General features: G+C 37.6%; 1 protein-coding gene across 5 annotated transcripts; it reads right to left on the bottom strand.

Annotated features, from left to right (window-relative positions):
- Positions 1 to 1,982: 1,982 nt before the first annotated feature.
- On the bottom strand, positions 1,983 to 25,336 carry LOC140951737 (uncharacterized). Of its 5 annotated transcripts, none has more exons than XM_073401059.1 (13): positions 24,930 to 25,336; positions 21,750 to 21,872; positions 13,826 to 13,948; positions 12,403 to 12,441; positions 12,248 to 12,274; positions 11,003 to 11,045; positions 10,365 to 10,470; positions 9,077 to 9,309; positions 8,015 to 8,214; positions 6,703 to 6,771; positions 5,561 to 5,623; positions 4,475 to 4,649; positions 1,983 to 4,325 (listed from the first exon to the last, which is right to left on the bottom strand). In XM_073401059.1, exons 1-13 carry the CDS (start codon positions 25,152 to 25,154, stop codon positions 3,073 to 3,075), a joined length of 2,679 nt encoding a protein of 892 aa, XP_073257160.1. In that variant the 5' UTR covers positions 25,155 to 25,336; the 3' UTR covers positions 1,983 to 3,072. The 5 variants fall into 5 exon arrangements, with proteins under 5 accessions (XP_073257160.1, XP_073257159.1, XP_073257161.1 ...); XM_073401058.1 differs by having other exon boundaries at positions 5,561 to 5,626; positions 24,930 to 25,335; XM_073401060.1 differs by having other exon boundaries at positions 5,561 to 5,626; positions 9,101 to 9,309; positions 24,930 to 25,335.
- Between the last annotated feature and the right edge of the window lie 1,869 nt (positions 25,337 to 27,205).

Genomic DNA, 27,205 nt, shown 5'->3' with positions numbered 1-27,205 from the left:
GTTTCAAGGTTAAGAGATGTCTATAAATTTCAATACAGGGATAAGGGATAACCCTATTAAAAACGGCACTGCCTTTAAAGATAACAACATTAAGAAAAAACACGCTTTTGTGTATTTTGTTTCATTTAAAGCTTCATTTTTATTTTAGTACAAGGGCTGTTTAAAGTCGACTTTGAAATGTCTGTACAGTCAGGACCTCTACCGATCGATGCAGGACTTCTGTCATACGTATTTGTTTTGGATCGTTTTGTCTTCGTTCTAGTAGGCCAATAACGTTCTGTGATATACCAACGGACAGCTCCAGTTTATAGAAGTTTCAATAACCGATATTCAATTTTGTTGCCAATGGCCTCCCTGCAAGAAAAATTGCCAAACGTACGGGGAGAATCCCCCAACCTTAAAGTCTTGCCATTAGCATTGCTCGAAGTAGGTTCGACATGGAACAAATTTTTTTGGCTAAGTCCGGTGAATGCTATGGCACCGGTTCATATTTTTCCGGAAATGTCAGGCCAGTCAAGGTCAATAACTGCCGCATATGTCTACAAGAGCTACGACGCCGACTTTGGAACATTTCAAACTCCGCCTTAGCCTGTTCCAGGCTCCGAGATAGTCGCGTGCCTTTTTCTTTCCCGTGTTCCCCACTATCTGAGAGCCTGGAACAGGCTAACTCTGCCTGAACCGTTTTTTCACTCTGTAACACAGTGATTTTTCCATAGATTCCTTTAATTGCCGTAGCTTGTTTGCTGTGGTCTCCAGTTTGCGTCAAGTCCCTTTCCCCGAGTGAGGCAAATAAAATAGGAGGCATCTGCCTGCAGGCTATGAATATTGGAGTTTGAACCAATCAAACTTCATGCGCGGGGCCCGTTTCTCAGAAGTCCCGCGGATTAAAATTAACGGACCGGGAGGGCAGTTCAAGTGTCCTGTGTTCAAACATGCATTCGATAGCGCTTTCCACCGGATAAATCATACCCAGCGGATAAGTATTAGGGAAACCAATTGCGTTATCCACTGAATACACATTTATCCGGTGGATAGTGTTATCCGACTTACCCACCTAATTTGAGCAACTGAAGCATATCGTTCAACTTCAAACCTAGATCGAGGATCAGTAGTTTTGCAGATAACAAGATAAAACTTTCATTCAACAAAACAAAATGGACTGGTTGGTTGGCTTGGGCCCTCGATTGCTTTCTTTAGATTGCAACTTTCTCTTGGGAGTTAAAATGACCCCAAGAGAAACTGAAAACAATGGTTATGCAAAATGTTGCGTTGACAAACAAAGAGCGTTATGGTATGTTATGGTATTTTCTGGAGTGGTCAATTGGACGCACGGTGCGATCTCTGTGACCAGTATGTTCGCTGCACGTAATACACGCAGAGACTGACGCCAGAGAATTCAATTACACTCACCGTAGATAAATGAATTACACACTTTAAATGTTCTTCCACAAACCTTTTTCAGTGACAACAAAATCTTCCCATAGGCGAGAAACATTGAGCAATGGTTACGTCCCAAGCCTGCGAGAAGGTACACTTTGCTCCGGCGACAAAATTTTCCCCGAACTCTCCCAAGTGAGTCTGCTCGAAGGCTATCTCACTCCCAACTCCAAAACTCTCTTGTTCCATAAAATGGAAAAACAAGCTTGCACCCTCAGAGGCCTAGGTCATTAAGCCTCCCAAAAGAATCGGCTTGGACGAAAGTTTTCGCCGGAGAGTTCTCATTCCTCCCCGCCCCAACTGACTCCAGACGTGGTTAATCGATAAACCGATGATCGATATTAATCGATATCAATCATCGATGATTATCGATTTCCATCTCGATCGCCAGATAATATCGAAAATTTTTCCGATAGAAATCGATGATTTCTTTGTCGATTGTTATCGACTGCTATCGATTTCTATCGATTATCAATTTTGTGAATCGATAAATTATTAAAGAGTGCTATCGAGAGGCCAAAGGAACAAACGTCACAAACAGCAAGTTGGAGGGCAAATAATTTAATTCCTTGCTTGTAAATATAGGAATTGTTTGAACTTAAATCTTTTCTCCTCGAAATTTCCTTCACATAGAACTTTGAGGAAAATATACAAATAATCGTATCGTCTTCTACATTTATCAAAATGTACACAGTATTTTTGCGCAAGCAACGCAACGAATGCTCCACGAAAAAAACTCCTACAACAAAACTGGACGTCTGTTAATGGTGCGTGGAAACGAATCCAAATAGAAACGTTTCTATAATAAATGATTTTACACCCTACTTCCCAAGTCTCAAATACAAATTTCTACCACTTTAATAAGAACATTCTGGAAAAAATGCTTTCTTTTGCAATTTCAAACGTGAAACTTGGAGCCATATTCGCGACTAGAAGTAAGAAATAAGCGGCGGATCAAAAACCTGAGAGAGGGCACAGTAACAAAACTGAGTTTGAAGCCTGAAAATTTTAATTTTGTGCTGATTCACCAAAACCCGTTAAGTTTATTGCTTACCTCTTCAATACTAAAACGTTCTGCTGAAATGACGTTAAGTCGTAGGCAAAGTGACATAGACAGAGGGAAATGTTCATTACACTGCTCAAAATCTTAGATGATCATCAACCAGTCTAAAATATCGCAACCTGGAACTATGTAATAACCTGTTCTAAAAACAACCCTGCCCGTTGGTGCATACATTGATCAATTTATAAACAAAGAAGGCGCAATGCGACACAAGAAACGAATTTTTTCAAAATATTATATACCACTATGTATAGGTACAAGCGACTTTTTTCACACCACTTGAGCGACGAAAATAAATCTTAAACTTACTCGTTCACTGCACGAGCTTTGCGAACTAGTTGTAGGTCATAGAGAATGACAATAAACGAGAAAAGACAGTTGGTGGAAAACCACACACACAAATCGAAAAGCTCGTATACAGATTTTGGCGAATCAGCAATCGTTATTAAATATTATTAATAATATTAATATCTAAACCAGAATGTCTCTTTCGCAATGGAGAAAACAGGGAGCTTTATACCAATTTCCAGCATCGGAAATTTATATACTATACACCGTTATATTTTCGCCGCTTATGGCCTATCAGGCGCAGCCAAGAGAATGTCTGCAGTGCGCACATGCTCGCTTCCTACTGCATCCCCTGGACTCCGACTTCGCGGTCTCATGCCAGGCAGAGGCAATCCCAGCATTCCACGCGGGGGAAGAAATCCCGGGATGCCTGGCGGGTGTGTGACAGCTGACATGGCGGAACCACTAAGATACGGATGGCTACTTAAGGATCCGGGGGCGAAGATAGAAGGTGGAGGAATGTGAGGATGGGTGTGGCTATGAGGGAGGGAGTACGGGTGTGGATGAAGATGGGGAGGAGGGTATCCCCCGATACGGCGCGCCATCGGAGGATGAGCGGCGAGTCGAGCAAGGTCGGCTCGTTCTCGTTCTTCGTAAATGTTTCGTTTGTCCATGAAACTTGTAAAGACACCGTGTGGATTACCAAGTACACCGCTATGTCTGTCACTTGATAGTACAACAAGTTCATGTTCGTCAGTTAATCTCCTTTCGCTGGATAACTTGGGTAACTCGTCCCTTCGGCTGCCGGAAATAATACTTGAGAAGGAGGCGGAAGTGGAAGAAGTGCGTTCCAAAGAACCTCTGATTTCTTGTGATGATGGCGAGGTTTCCCTTTTAGGATCCGTGCTGGTCAAACTAGCGATATTAAAGCCGGTGGAATGTGTAGGTCGGCTACTTGGAGATCTTCGGGCCTCTGCTGGCTTTTCCCTGTCACGTTGCTTATCACTTTCTTCATCGGAGACATGAACTGCACTCCTCTCTCGCTCCGAGGGTTTACTGGACAGTAAGTTGCCAACTCTGTGGGGTGACTCAAGCCTGCCTCTCTCCTTATCTCTATCCTGATCACGATCTCGACTCCTATCTCTTTCACGCTCACGTTCACGCTCACGTTCACGTTCAAGCTCGCGTTCTCGTTCCCTACCACGTTCGTGTTCACGATCCTTCTCCCGTTCAGTTTCGCGGCTAAGCCAACCCGGCACACGTCCCCAATCACGATTAATTCCATGGGTGACACCATAACTTGATCCAAGGCCTAGAGAGTTGCCAGTTAAACTGCTACTCGCAGTACTCCTGAAAGGACTAGAAATAGACGCACCTAAGCCTGACCTCAGTCCTCCTACAGGGCTGCCCCCTAGACCCATCATACTGGGTGACGTAGCCGAGCCGATTCCCATGGATCCTCCACTGAAGGGGGCCACCAGACCGTGACTGGATCCGTGAGCTGTAGGTATGGGAGCTCCCGGTAAAAACGGACCAGCTGTGCAAGAAATAAAAGTACAAGTCATGTTTCAAACGCAGCAGCTAAGAGTATTCTTGGTTTGAAAACACCTGACAAGGAAGCTATGTTGGAGGTCAAAACAAGTTATCTTAGTGATAACACACGCTAGAAATAACTATATTCCTTACCACCTGCAGGAATGGGAGGCGCTGCAACTGGACTCACTGTTCCAGGACCACCGTGAACAGGATGCGGAGCATCGTGAGTACTGGGGCGAGTGGATAACGACAGACAGCCTCCAGACCTGCTGATGGACACTTGCTCTGGTTTTACATGAGGGTCTTTGTGTAATTCAACCTGAACCTGTCGGGTGAGACAAGATAACAACACATCAAAACAGATATGAGTAGCTTTGAAAAGAGGTAGTAGCGTATTCTACTCAAGACCGTAGAATATAGCCACTCACCGGGCGCGCTAAGCAAGAGGTTACTCTTACAACGTAGTTTGAACTAATTTTTCTTAGCATTCTAAGAAAAGGGCACCCAAATTAATTATATAATCAAAATGAAGATCCTATGGGAACCAGTCAGACCAGTTGAATCATCTCTACTGATTCAATCACTGCTTCGGTTGTTGCCGCCTCATGCCTAACTGGGCTAAAATTCTCTCATAGCCCACGACTACAGCCGTTTCTCCTCGCTCATCTCGGCTAGCGAAACGTCCCCAGCGGTGAGAATCGAGGACAGACGGCTGTATTCACAGGCTAACTCTCTCATGATTTAATTTCTCATTTATTACTGAAAAAGGATTCTTAGCCTTACAATTTTTATTTATTTGTTGACTATTTTCCATCACAAACAGTGTTACCCTACAGTTGAAATTTCAATTTAGTCATCGCCATCACTTTTACGCGGGCAACCATTATGCGGCGACCCCGGTTATAATTCGCTGCAGACACTAGAAATGCTAAGACATTATTCAATACCACACACGACGCTGAAATTTTGATTCTAAATACCATGCCTTGCAAGGACAGTTGTAATCGTCTTATAAAATATTCAAACAGTGTGGAAGGAAAAACTCGATTAAATTCGTACCTTCGCCAAAAAGGAAACTATTACTGCCACAATCTTGATTAAATCGTACGATTAATTTTTCAAGTGACTATACAGTAACTCCAATGAATAGAATAAATCTGTAACAACCTCACGCAGGTAGAATGGCATTATGTACCCTGCAAGTTTTTTCCTTTTTCTCAATAAAATAATTTTTACCTTCTGTTGATGGTAATAAATTTGCCACGCTATCTGAACATGTGTCGCACACCATTTTCCAGGCTTCTAAAGAGAAGAGAAATCGAAATTAGTTTTAATGGAGCTATTGACTACTTAAATTAATTAATTATACAGGTCAGCAAATTCGAATCAACGAAAACCCAGTTTACTGATCAAACGAGATACGGAGTATATGAACCACACGATGAAGAAGATTCGAACAAATGCATAGCCTACGTGGCAAACTCGAGTTGGTCGCACCAGAACGTGAACTTTGCAGGTAGACGAAAGTCAGAGGGAAAATCGATCGCGCGAGCACGCACGATTCGCCTCCCTGTTACTCTGTCTAACCACTCCACCTAAAAAAAGAGGCGACGCTAGGGCTTTGATAACTAAAAACATACTCTCTGGAGTGCTTGATACTGCTTCTTTAAAATTGACCATCAATTCTTCTTTAAATACTGTATTTCCTCGAATAAGCACCGGGGCGCTTATTTAAAATTTTGGCCTAATGTTGGTTGGTGGGCACTCGATCGAGAGGGGAGCTTATTAAGTTTTCCTGTTGGTAATCAAGCGTACCTTAGTCCATCATACGGTTTACACACACAGTTACCACCGAAAAGGCAACAAAAACAGGTTTTCCTTGTATCCCTATTAGTAAGGAAAGGATGGGGGGAGAGGGAGGGGGGCGCTTATTCGGGGGAGGGCACTTATTCGAGAAAATACGGTATCCAAACGACCGTCACAACCGTGATTTTCCGTGGATTTCTGTCATGTTCACTGATGACTTACAGAAAAGGGGTCTCTTATTTCTCGACACATTCCCCAAAGGATTGACAGAGGTCAAGAAAATAAGGGGAATATTTTCATTTATACCCTGAAAGATTTCTTAAATGTTCCCTAGGAGACAAAAGAACAGTTAAATAAATTTCTAACGAATTCCAACAGCGGCCGGAAGTAGGATTAGAGAGGGCGTCCAAGGATTCCTAGTTGTTCCTTGAGCACCAACATAGACTTCCAGAATCCTAAAATACAGTTAGCACATAAGCACTCGCACTACATAAGGGACCAGAAACAATGAGTTTAACAGAAAAACAGAGAAGCAATACTATCACTTAAGTACAATCACACAAAAACAATACCTTCTGAATGAGAGGGGGAGGAACTGGAGAATGAGGAGCAAAATAAGAACCACCAGGAGAAACTCCAAGCTGGCGACAAAAAAAAAGACAAGGAAAGAAGGCTTGTTTAAAAAAAAAACTAACAAAAAAACAGTCCAAGAGTTTACGCAAAACCCTAAAGAAATTTTAGATTACTCTCAATTCAATTAAAATCCAAAGAAAGTTATAAAAAAAGAAAATGTTGGCTTAGCTTTTGTCCCTGTTTGGTGTCTTTAAGTGTGCATAGTGACTTGACACAATGAAGAAAAATAAGCTGCGTATTTTTCGTGGGATGGGTGTGAAGGCTAAATTCGATCGGTTAAATAATGCCCTACTAGTCACAATGTTGCTACAAAATCATGATATGCATCCAGAATCTCCATGCTTCTTCCCCCTTTCCTTGCCGCTCCCTGCACCCCGAATTGCCCCGTCGAGACCCAGGACATAATTTTAGAGCCCTTTAGACTGTAAGACGAGTTCGACAACGAGAACGAGATTTTCGCAACACTAAGTAGTGCTCGACTGTTCACGCGTGAACCAGCGTCATTTTGGCGGGAAACGTGATGGCCATCGTCATTCTACTACGAGTTTTAGGGAGAATGCAGAAGTGGCAAAAACAAGTTATCAAATGTTAGGAATCTTATATTCTTCTCATTTAGCGATCGGGAGAAGGCTTTACCACCTTCAACGGAAATGAGCAAACTAACTTTTGTGGTGAAAAAAAAGTAAAATGATGCTTTCCTGGGTGTCTGTTTTTAGAGAATAGGCGAGAAAACTTAAATTTAAATGACGTCATCGTAGTCCCCCTCGTCCTCGAATCTAAAGCTCTCTATTATCAACGATGGCAAACTGGCAAAATGCGAGTGGTTTTCGGAAGTCGCCTGTCAAAGGAATGCCCTCTACGAGAGAATTGTGAATAAGTATTTCCCCTATATAAATGTGAGAAAGAGAAGGTACATGTTGTTGAAGAATTTCGGTGTCGAAAAACTACGCATACATTAAACAGTGCGAGAGAAATGCAGCCACTGTCCACTTGTTTTTACGTAGAACATGCACAACATAACACTCCTCTACTCCTTAGACAGGCCATGGCTAAACGGAAATAACAGTTGACCATCTAATATTATCCGACCAACATCCTAAAATTTTCCTTACGTTTACAACATGATCACTTCCTCAGGTCAACGATATTGGGAACTCAACTTTTCTCCGTAAAATACAGACTCTAAGTATTAAAATACTGTTGCTAAAGGAAATAAACCAGAATAATCATTTCACACACATAACAACTCACCACAGACTGGGGTGCCTGTGGAGTGATAACTGGGGTACCATTGCTGTGGAAGTGTTGATGCTGATGTTGGTGCAAGTGTTGGTGATGATGCTGATGACTTTCATAATGCATGAGCTGTGATGCACTCAGCCCAGGGGGAACTCTGTCTGCATGTGACTGCAGGAAACGATTATTCAGTTCATGACGCAGAAGTTCAGGACCTGTATGAAGTAGGCGAGTTATTCAGTCTCAGGATTGACAAAAAAAGAGTTGTGCTACATATACACTGGATCAGTCTTATTAAGGCCAGTTATTCTCCTTTCAGCTCAAACACGTTCGATTTAACCGGACAAACTCCCCACTTATGAGTCTGTGGACAAAATCCTAACATCTAAATCAAACAAAAGCAGTACATTGTACTTTCTTGAGGTGCTGTTGCTGTACAAAGTGGTCCTTTCTTTTGAGTCCATGGACAATATCCTATAGTGGTGTGTGACGATTTAAGCGAAACCTCGCCAACAGTACTTTTAAGTGTGTGCACACTCTTATTTGCTTTTACAAAGACTGGAAATTATATCCTATAGTGCATGACCGCATAAATGAAATCTCAGTTAATATTTTGTTTCTAGTGTTTTCCAAATGGGAATTTGACATATTTTTTCTCGGCATTCATTTTCTTTACCCTCAAAATATACAAAAATGAAATCTGAACTAAATTTTTAAAAGCTATACCTCACAGTGTTGAACATTATTAGCTGCTCTACCTATTGAGTCTGTGGGAAAAATCTCTATTAAGGTAACTTTATGAGAAATTGCTAAGCGATAGTTAATTAGTACCTGAAAAGTATCTAATTATTGAAGTACCATAATGAGAGAAAGAGTAAAAACCTCTCTCTCTCTCTCTGTGTAGGTACTTTATAGGAAAGTGCAAGTGCAGTATTGCCTAATCTTTCTTTTAAGTGCTTAATTCAGCCATGGTTTTAACACCACCATACACCTCCACATTTTCCAGATGACCTTCCTTGCCAAGGGGGGTGGTGTGGGGTGGTGTCAAGCCAGTGTCTGAATCATTAAGTGCATTACTTGGATAAGGAAAAGGTGACTCGCCAGCCGGTCCATGAGAGTAGCCGCCCAGGGCACCGGGATGGGCATGAAATGAAGGAAAGTGTGGGAACAAGCTGCTATGATGAGGGTGTCCAAACGAGGGCGTCATAGGGTGGCTTGCAGTTGTAGCTGTGGAACTAAGTGCCAAGTGGAGGCTTGTTGAAGTGCTTGTGCTGCGGCTGCTGGGGCGCTGAGATGTTACAGTTGATGAACTAAACAAGAAATACAATAAATAAAGTTATCATTCGTTCAAAATATTTCCCGTTTCTGATTGACTAGATTCCCTGGCCAATTCTTCATAATCAGCTACCATTGTCTACATTTGGGAAACCAAGTAGGGAAATACTGCCAAATTTTCCACATTTGGTGAAAAATTACATCAATGGTGCCCAACAACCAACAGGAAATGGCGTGGCTGTTGTGGTTCAATTTCATCCTTGGTTTAAATTTTATTTCCCTTTGTTTTAGGTTATGGTAATGTATGATAATGAGTTTAAAACAAAAGGAAATAAACTTTAAACCAAGCACGGTAACTAAGAAGCCCTACGGACAAGTTTGCATTGTGTTTGTAAAACTAGCAAAATGGCAGAAAATTTTACACATTTTGCAAAGAAAAAATAGCTAAATTACTGCCTGAAAACATAGAAAGAACAGCGAAAATACAACTTGAACAAAGACAATTTGCTATCTGACGAAAATCTGCTACGCTAAACATCCCTTTAAATCCTAATTTTGCCAAAAGGCAGGCAAATGAAGGTAGGAACCTTACATTAATTATTGTAAGTATGAAGTCTTTGTTATGAATAATACAATCATGTAATTTAACACAATTATTGAATTCAGCTTTTTCAATTGATCTGAAGAATTATGCAGATTGAGGAGGGTGTCTGATGATCGAGGTGGATGACACTATCCTCAATCTGTGCAATTCTTCACATCCTACTCAGACTTATTCAAAAATTGCTAATAACTATTATCAACGATTTACATGTCCCATTTAGAGATTGAAACCAAACCTGATTAGCTTACCGGTACATTAATTTGCAACAGTTAATTACAATGACTTTATAACCAGTCGCTTAGACTATTTCAATAGTCTTCTGTATGCTTTGCTTAAGTCACAGATTGTCAAATTGCGACGTATTCAGAATGCAGCAGCGAGACTCGCTATGAACATCGGCAAGTATTCTCAACTATAATTATAAGTATTTTAATTATTATTATTATTATTATTATTATTATTATTATTATTATTGGTTGTTATTACCTTGGCCATTCTGAGGGTTTTGATGTACTTTTCTCAGCCTCTTTATCAGAGCTTTCTCCAGAAACGGGTTTAGATGTGGCTACTGATGTCTTATTTAATAATGTTCCTATAAGAAATACGAAATCAAGCAAGGATTACGAACAAACACTAAACTTAGGGAAACTTTGTTTACAAACTAAGAGATCTACACGTACTATCTCCTGACTTAAGAATAATCCTTGAAACTTATTCATGTTTTTACGTTCATATGAAGGTTAATTGTTGATATTTCAGGCATGTTACATTACACTAAATACATTACAGTACTATAACTGGAGTTCCAGAAGTTTATAAATAGTGGAATATCCAGTTAATCAATTCACAGGTAGCCCAAAAAATTAATAACAAATTTCCTCTATAAAGCACTTGAGGTAGCTTGAAAGAAAAAATACGCCAGACTTTTTACTATCTTTCCAGATTTTATTTCCATTTTCCACACTTTTTTCAAGAATTCAAGACTGTACAAACCCTGTAGTTTTTACAGAAATTTTGGGTGCATATCCCTCTTCCAGTGTACAGAAAACTGTTCACATGTCCAAATTAAAGGAAGCTGAATTTAATATTCAGTCCAATTAGACACGCCCACAGAAAACGCTTACCACTTTGAGCAGATGTTGTCACTGCAGATTCATTCTCTGACATCTGAAAAATACCAAAAATTGTAAAGTAATAAATTTTAATAAAGCAATTGAAGCTCCGCAACACCCACCATTCCATCTAATTACCACAGTTAACACAAATCTATTTGTTTTCTTGTAATTTAAACTTTAATTCATATTTAATTTACATTAAAAATAGGTTAATAGCCTGGTAATAAAGAGCAGCTTACAATAATGTATATCAACAAAGCACCTGTTGCGAAAATAATGATCTTAGTAAAACAATAATTTAACAAGAATATTAACAAGAATAATTCTAGACCAGGAAACACAACTTTTCATCCATTCAGTATTGTTTTAATGGCTTATCCTCATCTGGAATATTAAAGCCATTATAACTCCAGCTACCCACATCTAATATTATAAACAATTCTCACAGCTTTTAAACTAATTTAAGCTAACCATTTGAAGCCGACTGCAAAAATACAACTTGTCAACTGTCTTACAGACTGACAAAATGAACCAGTCTAGAAACCCCCACAATTCATTAATCCATACAAGAAAAATCTGCATTTTGGTAAATTCCCATCAGACCTTAAATTTAGTATCTAGCCTAATACACGTAGCAAAAAAGATCAAAGTTCACTACAATAAATTACAATGATCAACAAAGAGAATAAAACAAAAATTGACAGAGGATTTAGTTAAGGCCAAGTATCAGGTTTAAATTTTGTTTTGTTCAGATGCTACATTTTTTACAAATAATAATAAGATGATGCACATGCATGTTTCTTCCTTTCTCATCAGCTCATTTCACCCACAGCCCAGCCCAGCCCCTACAACCAGCAACCTTACAGACAACTCTCCAGAGAACCTTATTTAGTTCAATTCTGAATTTATTTCAAAGTAAAAAAACAAAATAAAAAATTTCAACAAAAAGGTTTACTTTAATGCTTTTATTTTACAATAATATACAATATACAATATTTATAGAGCGTTAATTCCCAATGGTCCAAAAGCAATTTTCACCATGCCCTAAAATTTCTCATTTGTAATGATTATTATAATGTTTGAAGAGAATGTTACAACCACTTGAGATGGGTTGTGCACAAAAATTAATGTGCCAAAAACTATCAAGCCAGCTACGCAAAATAAATATTACTTACAGAGACAAATTTGACAGAGTCTGGAGGAGTATGTTTAAAAGTTTTTAGTTTAACCAATAACAAATGAATATAAACTTACCCTCTCACCCTCACTCTCTGTGTCACACTGAAAAAAAGAAAAAAGAAAATTACTGCAGAGCTCTAGGTTATAATAAAACACTTACATGCGCCATGATAATACTCCTACAAAGTATGCTGAAAGTAAAGTAAATGAAACAATGTAAAAAGAGTTACCCAGTATCCTTTATCTGAGCTTGCAGAGTCTGAATTATCCTGAAAACAAAGTCAACAGAAGGTGTTGAATTATTATTGAAATGTGGAATTTACATAACACCAATGATGATGACTCACTGCAAGTTTTTCCACAAAGGTGTCACAACATGGTGAAACTTGAACTGAAATTGTCCAATACATACTGACAAATGCCACTTTCATGGAACTCCAATGCTACATAACACCCAGCAATATCTATGAAAATCTAACAGCTGTCAAATTAGCCTCTAATTGGTTTGTGCTATATGTTTTAGTCACAACAATACCATTGCTAGCCCTAATTTTCACATGTCCAATAGGTACAGTGTCATTAACCTATTTAATAAACAGAAACTTTTAGATAATACTTGATGTCTAAAAAAAGGTCAATTTTTTTAAATTAAAATAAAATAATTCTCAGCAGCAGGCCATGTGTTTAAGGGAGTTTAAGATGTTACGACAACAACAGCAATAAGAACATCAAAAAAGCGTTAGGTTTAATTAAGCAAAACAGCACCTCTGCAAATGCATCATACTTTTTGTACGTTTCTTTGCCATCACTGCAGGATTATATACACTGTAGTTAAAATGCCTAATTTCCCACTTTTAAACAGAAAAACAACAAAATTTTCTTTCTCTTTCGGAACTTGGATGTGGTTCTTAGGAATTCAACTCCGGAAGAGTTTGTCTATATTTGACAAAGTAAGCAAGTTAATAATAAATGGGAACCCTTGTTGCCTTATATAAGACTTTTGACCTGAGTCTCCAAAACCTAATTAAATATAAATATCTTCTCTACATCTTTTTTTTGGTTTTGTTGGTTTTGACTGTGCCCTTTCACTCAAGAAAAAAAAAAGGAAACGAAAAAGTAGGGAGAGAAAAACGAAAAAAGGACCAGATGTATCAACTTTGCTGTTTGCTTTTAGCCTGCTGCTCTCCTCTCAATTGATGTTTTTTTTTTTTTCTCGCGTTTTTTTTTTTGTTTTGTTTCGTTTTTGTTTTGTAGTTTTTCTTTCTTTTGTCACTTTTTACTTGTATTTAATTTGTTGTTTGTTAAAATAAATAAATAAATAAATAAATAAAAGTTAGAATAATCCTGATAAAGATTGAAAGAACACAAGTTTCCTTTCTGAAAGATGTTTTTGCTGCTGTCACCATCATGGTATCTTAACCCTTTAAGCCCCAATATCCACAAACAAATTCTCCAAACTGATTTCTATACATTTTCTTACAGAATTAGTTGGGAGAAATTGATAAAAGATCAGAGATTTTTCTCTTTGTGATCATTTGATTAATTCTCATAGATGTTGCACTTGACAATCTATGGATATTGTTAGGAGAAAATTGATGTTGGTCATTATTGGGACTTAAAGGGTTAAACTCCCTTTATTGGCAAACAACTTACATCACTTGTGTTCCCAACTTGCTTCTCTCGCTGTGGAGTAAGCCGAGATCCCTCTGGTTTCTTTCGTTCTACATTTGCCTCTTCCTCGGAGTCACTGTCCTTTGGTTTGGGATCAAGATGCATCTAACAAAAATATAAACATACACTATCACTGTATAACTTTCAACGAGCAGTGTACATTCACAGTAGTGATTGGTCAATTTAAAGGGTTAGATTGTCATTATTGATATTTCTCATATTATTTATTATTGTTATTATTACTATTATCATCACACTGTATATTGTAGCATCTCAGGCTTACAGTGCCACCAAGAAAACCATGTCGGAAATGTTATTTCTGCCCAATCATGCACCAGAAATCCACTCGCCAAACTGCAGTGTTTACTGTTGTTTGTGCAGCAAGAATTGTGTTGGCTTTGATTTTCCAGGTATTGTAATTGATCTAATTTGAGCTAATTCAGGTCGTTTAAACCTAAAGACTACTCATGAAGAAACAGAGAAGTGCTTGTATTATTTTGTCCTTTCACCAATCACTGGTGCTCCAAAGCAATTTTTGTTGCTTTCAACATATAGAGCTGTTGCTAATACCTGTATTGTATTTAAATATCTACAATACATGTATACTACACTGAAATAAAACATGTGAACTCCACATGGTAGAGATTTGTCAAACAGAAAGTTCATTATTGTTACAGTCTAGAATATTTTCTCTTATCGTTTGAGGGTAAGACCTTCCCATGGCCATGTTGTAGATGGTGTACCATCAGGTTCATGAATGTAGGTTAAGGAGGCACTTTGCAAATCACAGAAATAAGGAAATTTCAGCTGAACAAAAGTCTTCCTTGCATGCAGCTAGCTTTCAGTAAAAACCTAAAAATAATTTTTTTACACACAATGCAACAGGGGCACCCAACGACAATTTTTGGAAAATATCTGTTCAGAAGACGATTTGAGATCTAAAATTTTCGGAACATTTGTTGTTAAATTTCTTGCTTGCATGCCTCTCCTAGGATTTTCGAACCTCCCAAACATGGTATAATTGCCCATTTTTAACAGATTTTTACCGTAAAAAGGTCACCTAGAATTTTCGGGGGCCTGTTTTCTAGCTGAAATTTTCGAAAAGGTAAGTTCTGATCCCTATAATTTTCGGATCATTAGACATTCAGCTAGGAAATCCGAACAGATGAAAAATTTTTAGGGGATAAAAATATGCCTATATCTACCTTTTAAATACTAAAATACGTTCAACAATGCTATGTTTAAGTGGTTTTGAACTATATTCTCGTTGGGTGCCCCCGATGTAAGGCAAGTCAACTATTTCCAAGTAAGAACACTTCGGCTACATAACTGTAGAATCAATGCACTGCACAATGTACTGTACTGCAAAAGGGCACAAAAAACAACACCAACAACAGGACATAGTATTTTTAATTGTGTGGTGTGGTGTTCTCCCAAGACCTGCATTCTTTCTCAAAAGTGTTTGCTGCTCTAATCATTACCTGGGCATTCATTTTCCCCTCCCCAATAGCCAACATTCCATATTTCACAATCATTCCACAAGTGCCATTGGATGAGTTGGCTATAATCATCACATATCCAACAAGCGCGAGTGGAATAATTGTTTCACTAAAAATGCCCTCAAAATAATGAGGATTCTTTCCAACTTTATTTGTAAAAACAACCAATTTTCAGCCTGTTTTTAATTTTGAGCAGACACGTAAAGTTAACATATTTGGAGAGCATGGTATAATGGCTCATATAGCATGATGGCTAAGCCAATCAGACCTCTAAAATTGCATTATCCAATTATTCAGTTTTTAATAAATTAAAATTATAACATGACTCCCAGCATTTCTGGTCATTTTTCTATGTATCTGGTTTGGTTTTCTTTGTGCTTAAGTCTCTTCTGGGAATTGCAAAACATTGGAGTCGTGAAGATTTTGCAATTTTGCCCCCTCGGAGCCATGTTAGAATAATTGAAATATAACAAATGTAGGTCACTGATCATGACACATGTATGTAATGCAACCTAATCTCTGAGGATGTGCACCAAATGCAATAATTTTTTCTCCCAACAAAGAGTGACATAATTTTTTTATCCAAGGAATGAGACCAGAGCTAATAAGAATAACTGACCTTGTAGCAGTCTGAAATCCAATAACCTCACTGCTACACAAAACAATGCAAAAGACCTGTAAAATCTGGCAATCCCGAGGGACTGCTAGTGTACTTGCCATACAACAAAAAATAATATTGTCATTCACAAGTGTTTCTAAAACCAATTTAGCTGATCTTAACAGCCTTCAGCTGTTACAGATTGCCTCTGTTAATAGAAACCAGATGTATTTGTCCTTCCGTACAAATGTGGGAGTGACCAGTTTGGAATGATCAAGGGTTGACTGTTCATTCTGTATACATTACAATGTACATGTATGCATTATATAACAATGTTTTTCATACATGCCCACAGCATAAAACAAATGTCTGTGGCAACAGGTGGGACCTCTGAAAACAAGCCTTGCATACACGTTATAACCCAAACATCATTGACAATAAGTGATAAATGGACGCAAAGCTAGTACTTGCACAGATGTCTCAATAGCTCAGCTGGTCAGTAAGATCAGTTTATTAGGAGCCAAGAGGTACAGGTGTACTCTTTGCCTTTTGTTCCCAAGAAGGCAAAAAACTGCGACACAAGATGACCGTTTCCCACTAAGAGTAAATAGGCCAAGTTGTTGTGGAGGTGCCATTTGATACAACAACAGACTTATTCAGGACTGTGATTTCTTATATAAGTAGATTACGACTTTTTGTTGATGAAACGTCAGCAGAATTGTTTAAGTTAGAGAGGGACAACAATTATGGCTCTCACCTTAGACCTTTAATGTAATCTTACTTCACATGTATAAGCACCTGTGCATAAAATCCTATAAAAGAACTTCTCACTTTATGCAATTTATTCTGTGATTAACTTTTCAAGTTTTGACTCTTACCACCATTCACACTTACAACAACAATGGCTGTAAGCTAAACCTACCCCCTGCCCCACCCCCCAAATTTCCTTGAAATTCTGCAAGAACAGATAATTTGGAATGTAAATTTATTCCCCTTATCACTTGAGAAAACAAACTTCAAACCTTTTCCTAACAGACTAATATAAATTACAATATGTAAATATCTTCAGGTATACTTTTGTGGTAAAAGATCCACTATTTTATAGCTGGAGGAATTTGGTCAATATAATTCTCAAACTGCCTTTCAGTGATGAGGCTATTATTAACAGATAGCTTTCAATTCTTGCTGTAGACATGACAGCAATGAAAGACTGATTAAAATAAGTTTCAAAAACCTCTGTGTATTTTGATTATCCCAGTGCTGATGCAGTACAACTGGTCACCATTCATGGAGCCAAAAAAGTTTAGATCTCCCCACAAATTTACATCTTTGCTGTCTGTTTCTATGGTTACCCTGCCAACTATTGTGAAACATTTTGACTGGCTTGGAACAAGTTAGCAATGAAAGGCAGTGTAGTTTCCAGGTACATAGTCATGCCTGCATACAAATTAACAGCTTTTACAAATGAAATTTCAGTAATTAAGGATTAGTGACTCTTACCTACACTGTAAAGTTCTGCTCGATGATCTTTAGCCAAACTAAATAATTAATTTTTATTTAGACTTCAACAAACATCAGGCTAGGTTCAGCAATGCATAGTGATACACATTTATGGAAGCTTAAGACTTTTCCTCACTAGGCACAAATTTGTAATCAAAAGAGTTGTTTTTCAACTTTGAACAAGTTTCTGAACTTGAGGTGCGAGTTATCTTCCAGTGTTTATACTTTGTTTTTGGTTGAGTTACTGTAAACACCTGTCAGATTTATCTTAATATCAATAACAGCTGAGTTTTGTCAACAACTCTTCAGTAACTTTACAAAGTGTAGATTACATCTCTGCCAGCATATGTTAAACACTAGGAGTTTCCATTTGAAAGTAAGTGCTGGCGTCAGAGCTGGAGGGCAATACAGAGAATACAGTTTGAAAATAAATAAAGTGAAGCCATGAAAATGACCCCTGGGAAGTAGGGAAAGTAAGCCTTTTTAAATGAAAAATACCGTTAATTCCATGTATTTGTGATGTATAAAAGCACTTTACGTAAATTTCCAGAGTGCAAGCAGATGATAAATGAGGCCTGAGTTTTTCGTAATTTTATTTGCCTATGGAAATAATTTCATCGAGGTCACAAATAGTTAAATCAGATGAATACCGAGGCACACAAGATATTTTATTGATGTATCATGCTGCGCTACTATGTCAACAATTTTTGCCGATTTGCAAATGGAGGTGTGAAGATATCGACGGATGGATATTAACATGTTTAATGTGGTGCTCAAGAAGTTTTCTTTTGACTTAAAGGTTTAAAAACAATTGGACCCAATGGTAGCCTGTGTACCGGAATAGCAGATGGTTGCAAATGAAACAGTCAACTAATTTTACAGTTGAATGGTTAGCCAGGGGTTAGCTTGAAAGAGCGAAACACATTTTGACTCCATATAGTTCCAAGCTTTTCTTTCACCTTGATGGACAAATAAGACTCACAGTCAAATCATCAGCTCCATTATTTAACTTAACAGGCAGAGATTTTGACACAACAGTTAAATTTAATGCCTCAACAGGCAAAGAATACAGTACTTTGATAAATAATATTGCAAGTGGTACTGAAGTTGCTTTTGATGCAGAGCTGGTTTGCTTTGCACCTTCCTTCTTTTTTCGCTCAAGACCAGCAAGCTAGAGTCAGCAGTTTTCTCTGAACAGAAGAATTTTTGCCTGGCACATCAATTCAGCTGAAAGCACAGAGAAGAAGGATAACTTGATCTATATCTTTGCACCTCCATTTATTTGCGAATGTGCAAATAGAGCAGTCAAACAAGTAAAAATCTCGTCTTGTACTTGTAATATGTCTTCAGCTTCCCCCGCCTCGATTAGTTTATAAGCTATTTGCGGGTGGGAAAGAAATGTAGTTAGTTATATTTCCAATTTTCACTAAAATTTGTTGTTGTTGTTGTGTTCCTTGAGATTCATCACTAAAACGCTCTGGATCAAGACTGGCTTACAATATATCTAAGCAAATAAAGACATCTAGAAAATTAAGAAGCAATTACTTAATGCTCACCTCATTAATTTTATAATCTGCTTGCACCCTGGAAATTCACTCAAAATCTCTCAATCTCGTCCAAGTGCATTTTACGTGATATCATTGCACAGGAGTAGATAACCCGGATAATAAGAAAACCAATTGACTCACATCCTTCTGATCTTACATCCGATAAATTTTGGCTTTTTCCCATGATTGAACTATTGTATTGTACTTCCCTTTCTTTTGAGGATCGGCTTGGATCATAACTTGGGTATTTTTTTAAACAACTTATTTAATTTTGGAAACACTTTAAGCCGCTGCAGGCTGTGGGAAGTGTTGCTTCAAGTGGTAAATTTTACCAGTTGTGATCTGCTAAGGAAAACAGAGTGTAATGGTTTTGGTCTGACTATTTTTTAAAAGAGCAGTGTGCTGAGAATCGATCATTGATTGAAATCTTAAAGTGATGTGATAATCGATTAAAGAATGTTCTTCCAAAAAATAGATTATCAAGGGAAAAAAAAACTTGTGTGTTGTCTTCCTAAAAGTCTCGTAATCAGAGAAAAAAGAAAACCACAGAATAATTCTCAAGAATCAAACTTCATAACCCTCTCAGGGTTGTCAGAAAGTTTTGAAGTAAACAGCTGAGTTGAAGTACTCGAAGGACGATTTCTTGATGAAAAGCTTCCCTTCCTCCACAAAACAAAAACTGAGCATTCTTTTGAACTTTATCTTTCCATCTTTTGTCCTTTAACAGTGTATGTTTAATGCTGAAATGCAGAACTCTGGTCTTAAAACCACCACATGGTGATCGCGCAGCAGCCATTTTTCACCAAGGTTTCCAAATATGGTAAAATTGAATATTCAGGAGCATTGAACGCCAGTTAAATGTTTCAACCCCTTATGAGTTTCTGCTTGTACTTAGAACCACTCTCATTGTGGTTTAGCACAAGACAGTCAATTTTTTTTTTATTATTTGTTTATTTTTTTTTTTTTGGGGGGGGGGGGGCATTTTGCAAATACTTTATTTCAAATGTATTACACAGCAAAAAAATTAACAAATCAAGAACAAGACTGTGGAATACAGGCAGCCAAATTGGCAACTTTAACATTTATCACCATACCACTGATCGGATAAAATCAACGTTGTGTGAAACAGTTGTGAAAAAAGAACATTTCAAGAACATACAGTGTGGTAGTTACAGTAAATGAGAGGTACATGAATAGAAATAAAATGCAATGTATAAGTTGTGCTTCAATTTTTTCCTTGGTTTAAATTCTATTATTTTCCTTTGTCTGTGGGAATGGTAGTGTATGCTAATGAGTTTGAAACAAAAAAATAATAAAATTTAAATCAAAGATAAAAATTAGCCACAACATGTCAACTTTTGAGGGATTTATAACTTTTTGGCTGTACAGGTGATCTTTAATAACTCCCTGTTCTGTACTCTAAAATGTACACGAACTGTAGAAAAATTAGCATGTCTTTATACAAGTTCGCTCGCCACAAAATACTATGTACATGTCAAAAATGTACCCGAGACACAATTGCTATACTTTTAATGTCTGATGCACAGCAGCCATAATAAGGAAAACTGTTTAATTTAAGGGTTTTCTGGTTGGACCCTGGTGATCTTAAGCCATGTTTATAAATTATTAAATAAATGACATTAAAGGTTGGTACAAACACACATATGAATATCTAAATGCTAACACCAAATTCAGAAAGCCAAAACAACAATAAACCACAACAGTTGCTCACATCTTTAAGTCCCTAAATAACGCAACTTAAATTCTAAATACAACAACAAGACAAAGTCTCAAGGCCAAATTTCAACATTCAAGTACAAAAAGTAGAACAACATTTCAAGTGGTGCAGAATTCTTTCTGTGTCTCAATTGCAAGACAAAAATTCAACATATATTTATAGATATATGTATATATATTTTAAGTTTTTGGCAGGCAAAGGAATGAAAACCACTTGAATGATTAAAAAACCATGCAATGTAAAAGTGAGCACAGATACACACATATTAGAAAAAAACACACACACACCAGAATCATGTTACAATTCAATCTGGAAATACAAACAAAACCAAAACATTGCATCAAAATTACCTTTTTTTTTCATCTTTCACTTCCAGAATAAAGCATTAGACAAAACCACGAGGATACATCCATTAAAACTTTCTTTCGCTCATTATTATTCACAGAGTTATTTGCAATAATCAATTAAGTTCACAAATCAGCTTATATAATTTGTTTCTTGTCGCCTCACCAATAGATCTACCCACTCTCAAAATTAAATTTAATTAAAAAGGTACACAAAATAACTGGTAACCAACACTGTATAACTTCTTTTCATTGAGCTGCTAATAAAAACAATCACAGGTTTCCACGACGAGAAGGCAAAATATGACAATAGTTTTAACAAAAAATGCAACTCCAAGCACATGAAACATAGACGATTGTCCTACACCTTCCAGGGAACCACTTTTGAAAAATCACCTCTCCTTATCACAAAGAAAGGCTGTTATAAATATTCATGCATAATTTGAGTTCTAACTGGTTTAATTACTCAGGTTTCCCCAATTCTTTAGATTGACAAACTTAGCATGATGTTTCTAGTAATAGTTGGCAGCTGGAAAACAGTAGTCTTATTCTCACAGATGTGTTAGATTTGACAGTCAGTATTTTGAAAAGTCATAAACTTAATGTACCTTCACCAGCTCAGAAGATAAGTAATTTTTCAACAATACATGTACATGTGATGAAATCTGAAGACCTCTTACCCTTGCACGCCGCTTTTCAGACTTTCTTTTCTTTCCATTTATGCCATTTTCTAAGCCTCGCTTTGAGCTCTTGTGTGATCGCCTTGTATCTCCATGAAGCTCTGGTTTGCTTGGGCCTCGTGACTGACAAAAATAACCATAAATACAGTACAGATTTATACATTGGTAAATAAACTATCTGAAAAAATTTCAACACCATTTTATTCATTGACAGTATTATTAACATTATTAAAGCATATGCTAGGGTCAGGAAATTCCTGGTCTTTAATTAATAATTGAATTAATAGTGCTTGGAAATGTAATATGCACTGAATACAAAGTTGAAAAGATTTTTAACTAGTTTGGTTTTCTTTCCTTATTTTTGGCCTCAGATTCTGCTAAAAAGTCTGGAAGAAACATAGAAATAAAACTGTTTTATTATTTTGACCTAAGATTCCCTGAAGAAATTTTCCTTGACCTCAGCTTACACTTCAATAATTATTTTAAATGAATTCCAGGTTGAAATTATTTTTAACTACTAGTTAGGTAACTGATTTTCATTTTTTGCCTCAGAGTATGGTAAGAGGTCTGGAACAAAGGAAAACAGAAATAATAATTAAACTATTGTAATAATTATTACTTTGACCTAAGATTTACCACACTGTGACAAGATACTTGGCATGAACCAAACAACTGGAGAGCACTGACTGGCTAGCATAAGCCTGGATTGTTTCCTAGCTTGTACTGAAAAAGGAAACTTTGAATTTGGCTATTTCACAACTTTGACATGGGAGTAAAAAGTTACTTATGCTGAAAAGTCTGTTATTTAATGTTTAGATATATATATGTATATATCTGATCAGGGTTCAACATTTTCTGAAATAAATGTGATAGAAAACCACACCAGGACTTTTAAACTCTCACACAGTCTCTAAAGGCACTCCATCTCGGTGTAAATGCCCACCATGACCGATGACATAGAAGCCTTGACAAGAATAATTCATATTGATTAGAAGCGAAAACCATTTAAAACATGGAAAAGACATTTTAAAAGCACTGTACATAAAAATGTAAATTTCACTTGTAATTAAATATAATGGTGCTCACAGAGAATCACTAGATTTTAAATCTTGTAACAGAAAAGGTTAAGAATTGAGATTTAAGTATAAACTTGGAACAAATAGAGAACATAAAATTTAAAGTTTATACTTATATCCAAAGCACTTCAGCTGATAGTGTTTCGAGTTTTCATCAAGACTTGGCGATATTGTACAAAAAATTCCCCATGCACAATTTGTAACACAGACAAAAATATTTCTTTTAATTTTAGCAGGCCTGTCAAATGGACAAAGGCATCAATCTATCAAATAACTCGTGCCTGGAAGCATTCACATGCTTTGAGGCTCAAGAGATTGCCACAGAAACAGAGTATTGACTCAGTACTTTCAAAAATAGGCTTCCAAGGGATGCACTCAACATCTCTCGACAGAAAGACAGGTATATTGGTCTGGAACCTTAAGATATTGTTCTTTCTACAAACAAGGAAGGTCCTCTGGGGAATTAAAACACACACTAGTGGCAAAAAGGTACAAAATTAAACAAAGCTGAGTTAACAAGAAGAGAACGCAGTTGTTGAGATTTGCAGTCCGAATCGACAAACCATTGATAAAAAGATCCCTGTGTAAGCTCGATCTCTCGAGGAATAAACATTTTCAAATATAAACTAATGATTTCAGTTCCACTCCGAATTATCAAATAACCGAATTTTAGTTTCGTTGATGCTTCTTCTAACAAAAGGCGTATGCGAAGAAAAGTTAAGGAATAAGTGCGAACGAGGTGGGAACATATTTAATGTGTATAAAAACAAGCTCTTTCAGATTCAGGGATCTCATGAATAGCAATCGATTGCTTTGAGTATTTTTTCAAAGTGTGGATCTTTGAAGCCTGGCAAAAGGCCATGATGGGCAAGAAAAATTTAAACATAAAAATAACACGGCTATGAGGTGAAGCTAACAAAGCTATAGCTAACAAGGGTGGAATGTTTGTTAATAACTTAATCCAATCATCTGCGAGAGTTTGACTTGATCGGTCCTATTTTAATCGCTGAATATTTAATACTCCTTAGGGCAAGATGTTTTCACCAGCACTGAAAATTTAAAGAGGGTTCGAAAGCCACTTTTCATTCGAGTAACCGATTGAATATGCACTCGAGATATTTGTCTGTAATAAAAACGTACATATATCCCTTCGCTGCCGATTTTTAAGGTTTATCACTCAAGCGCCCGACAACATTCTTAATTTCTAAGCTGTGGTCAAAACATCCAGCGCCGTTAGCTTCGCGCAGCTTGAAAGCAAATTGCAGATGCACAGCTTTCGTGGCTTTATAAAGCACCCCGGAAGGAAACAAGCTATGTACAGCGAACGAAAGGGTCGATCAGCCATGTTTTAGCAGATAAGGCACTCTGCAATTTACGCACACTTTTTTCCTGACACGCAAAAATGGCCTCCTTGGGCTATCGAGAATCATTTGTGGTCTCCTCGAGGTTTACTCGCTAAATTACAACTCTAAGTATCACTTGGAAACAATGATACCGAGACGACTACAACACGTAGGAAGTAGTTCATGCGTAGCTTTTATATATTTAGCGTTGATATCTCCTTGAAAATCTCTCGAAAAGGACCACCTCTCAAAATTCGGCACGAAGACAGAATAAGGTCGTTGAAAGACAAGTTTCTGACCACTCGGATGTGCGAGATCGCGGCGAACAACCTCTGAAAGAGCCTCGATTTGTAATCCTGTTTGAAAATCTACCAAATTAGGCTTCTATTTCGAAATTACAGATCAATCGAATATCTGACATTTATCATTGTAGGAAGTAGTTCTTGAGGCTGAAAGCTCGAGTGAATTGTTGCGAAAAGTAAACATTGTACGATCTCCATTCTTGGCCGCCCTCTGTACACAAAATGGCTAAAGGATGAGCATTTTCAAAACAACAGAACGAATCAATCGTATCCAATACTACCCAAACAACTCTCTTTCGCATGGCACCATTAAAATTTCCGTTAACTGAGCGGTTCCTACTTTGCTCGTTACAGTAGTTTGACTCGTCGCAAAGAAGTGTGAGAGAGGAGCATTTGACCGACCTGCTACTGTTAATAGATTGATAAAGAAGGCCGCAAATAATTAACATTTCTTCTTACCTCCAATGCCTCCAAAGACGAGTACGAAGAAATGGCAAATCCGTCGATAATATCCTCTTCCGGCGAAGTAGAACCTCGCCGTTTACGATGAGGTTTGGTTCGGCTTTTACCATTAGCGTTCACCGCGTGCGTAGCATCTCCGTCCATGTCCACTACTTCGCCGTTTTCGGCGGTTTTTGCATCTTCGTCGCTCTGAACCGCTTTCTTAACTTCTTCATCTTTCATTTTCACCTTCTCTGTTACATTATAAGCTCTCCAGCCTCTAGTGGGGTGGTAAAAAGCGCTCCAATTCCCTGATTCTAGTCAGCTGTTACTGGACGAGACAAGTCAACGAGTAGAAAGTGAGTGAACTGAGTCGAGTGTAGTTAACAATATCAGCAAGGTGCCTTTAAAATCTCTCAGGGGAGGGGAGGTAGCCTAGGTGAAAAAAAAGTAACAATTGTTCTCATTATATTAGTAGATATGATCCCTTTGTTGTATTTCTAAAGGAATTTTATAGCCATTTAGCTCGATTTCAATATCCTAAGGATAAAGAATCCACATGCTTGTGATGCACATTGATGATATCTTTAAGACCTTACACCCCTCCCAGGAGAAAATGAAACAGTTTTCCCGCAAGCATGATAGACAGCCTGTTGAGATCCCGCCTCCTTTGTTTCATGGACCGGAGTTTTGTGGTTTACAGGTCACAAGTAAAACACTCTTTTTCGCGTAAATTGGCCTTCCGGTGTCTTTTCCACACTTAACGGCAGTAGGGAAATTGCAGAAGCGCGGAGAATTTCCCGTTGGAAAAAATGTCCTTGGCGCTTTTTGACTACGCCTGCATTGTTTGCCGTAACTCCGCAAGCGCAGAACAATTAATTAAAGAAACACAACTCAGCTGTGTTTGTTTCTGTCGTTCTTCACAGATACCAACTATTTAAACATCCGTTCTGGAACAAGTAGAGAATGATGAAATTTTACCAAAACGTGCCGAGTAACTAAATTCTCAAAACGCTCATTCGAGGCGAGAAAAAGTAGCTCTGACCGTCCATAAAATGGTTTTTCGGTTTTTTTGTTTTCACGGAACCAATAATCGTTCTGAAGGAACTAAACGTTTCCGAAACTGTCAAATTTTGGTTATGTTGTTTCATAAAAGGCTAATTGCTAGATAAATTGAACCCAAAACAGTTTTAGTTTCACACTCAGCCAGTAATTATACAGAAAGGCTATTAATTTTTATGCTTTCTCAAACACCATACTGTTGCGGCGTTTAGTGTCGGCGGCTTTCGAAGCGAGCTATTCGGCGATTTCTCGTGCCAAAAAGGAGGCATTAAATTTTCCGTTTATTCGATCGCTACGGACTATAATTTTTCGAATGTGATGTTTATTTTAAGAACCGCCTTGAAGCAATGCTCCCTATTAGTTTTGGCTACGGGGCGGATAAACAGCAGATAAGAAGACAGAGAGTTGCCATGCTTCACTGCATGATGATGTGCTAGATTGAAAGAAGACTATAAGATCAATGATCATGGTCGATGCATTTCCTGATAAAATCTAAAGCGATACTTCTAGTATGGATCTCTCTTTGCTCCTTTTTGCTTCAAAAAGTTCAAGAATCATTGCGATTAATTTGCTACCAGAACAAAGCAAAATTTCCACGAACTGACGGCTTGTGCTAACATGAAAAGGCAACGCAGCTAGTCAGACAGATTGAATAGGGTGGTTGTCCTTGATGTTTGAAATACATGCTTGTGATGGTCCAAATCTATACTGATACATATTCAGTGCGTTTCTGAGATGTGTTTTAATTTGTGTTTACTGAAAGCAAATACGAGCAAAATATTCGTCCGGTTCATTTTCCGTTGTCAAGTGCTTTTCACTTTTTTGATGTAGAATAGATTGATGAACCCGTCGATAAAGCGTGAAAAACTAACTGCACTTTAGGAAACTATACTAAGAAGGAAGGACATTAATCGATCGATGTGAGTTGAATATTTTGATGCTGTTTTATCGCTTAGGCTTAATCAGAGGAGGCTTGGTTGAAAATGCCCCGTCAAATTTCAAAGGTCGTTAAGCACATTGTTAAATAAAACGGGTGTTTTTTCGACATCGAGAGGATATTTCTCTGTTTCAGTCAATGCATGATATAAGTGCTGGCAAAAGAATGAAAAAAATAATCATGACTGCATGTCTCAGTAAAAAACGACAAAAATAAACCTGTTACCTTTTGTCAGCAAATTTAAAGGTACTCTCAGGTTCAGCTGTGAGACAAGTTTATTTTTTTAGATGCAAAA

This window comes from Porites lutea, chromosome 11 (genome assembly GCF_958299795.1).
Source record: "Porites lutea chromosome 11, jaPorLute2.1, whole genome shotgun sequence".
NCBI classification, from domain to species: Eukaryota; Metazoa; Cnidaria; class Anthozoa; order Scleractinia; family Poritidae; genus Porites; species Porites lutea.
This window is presented reverse-complemented; position numbering and strand designations above follow the sequence as displayed.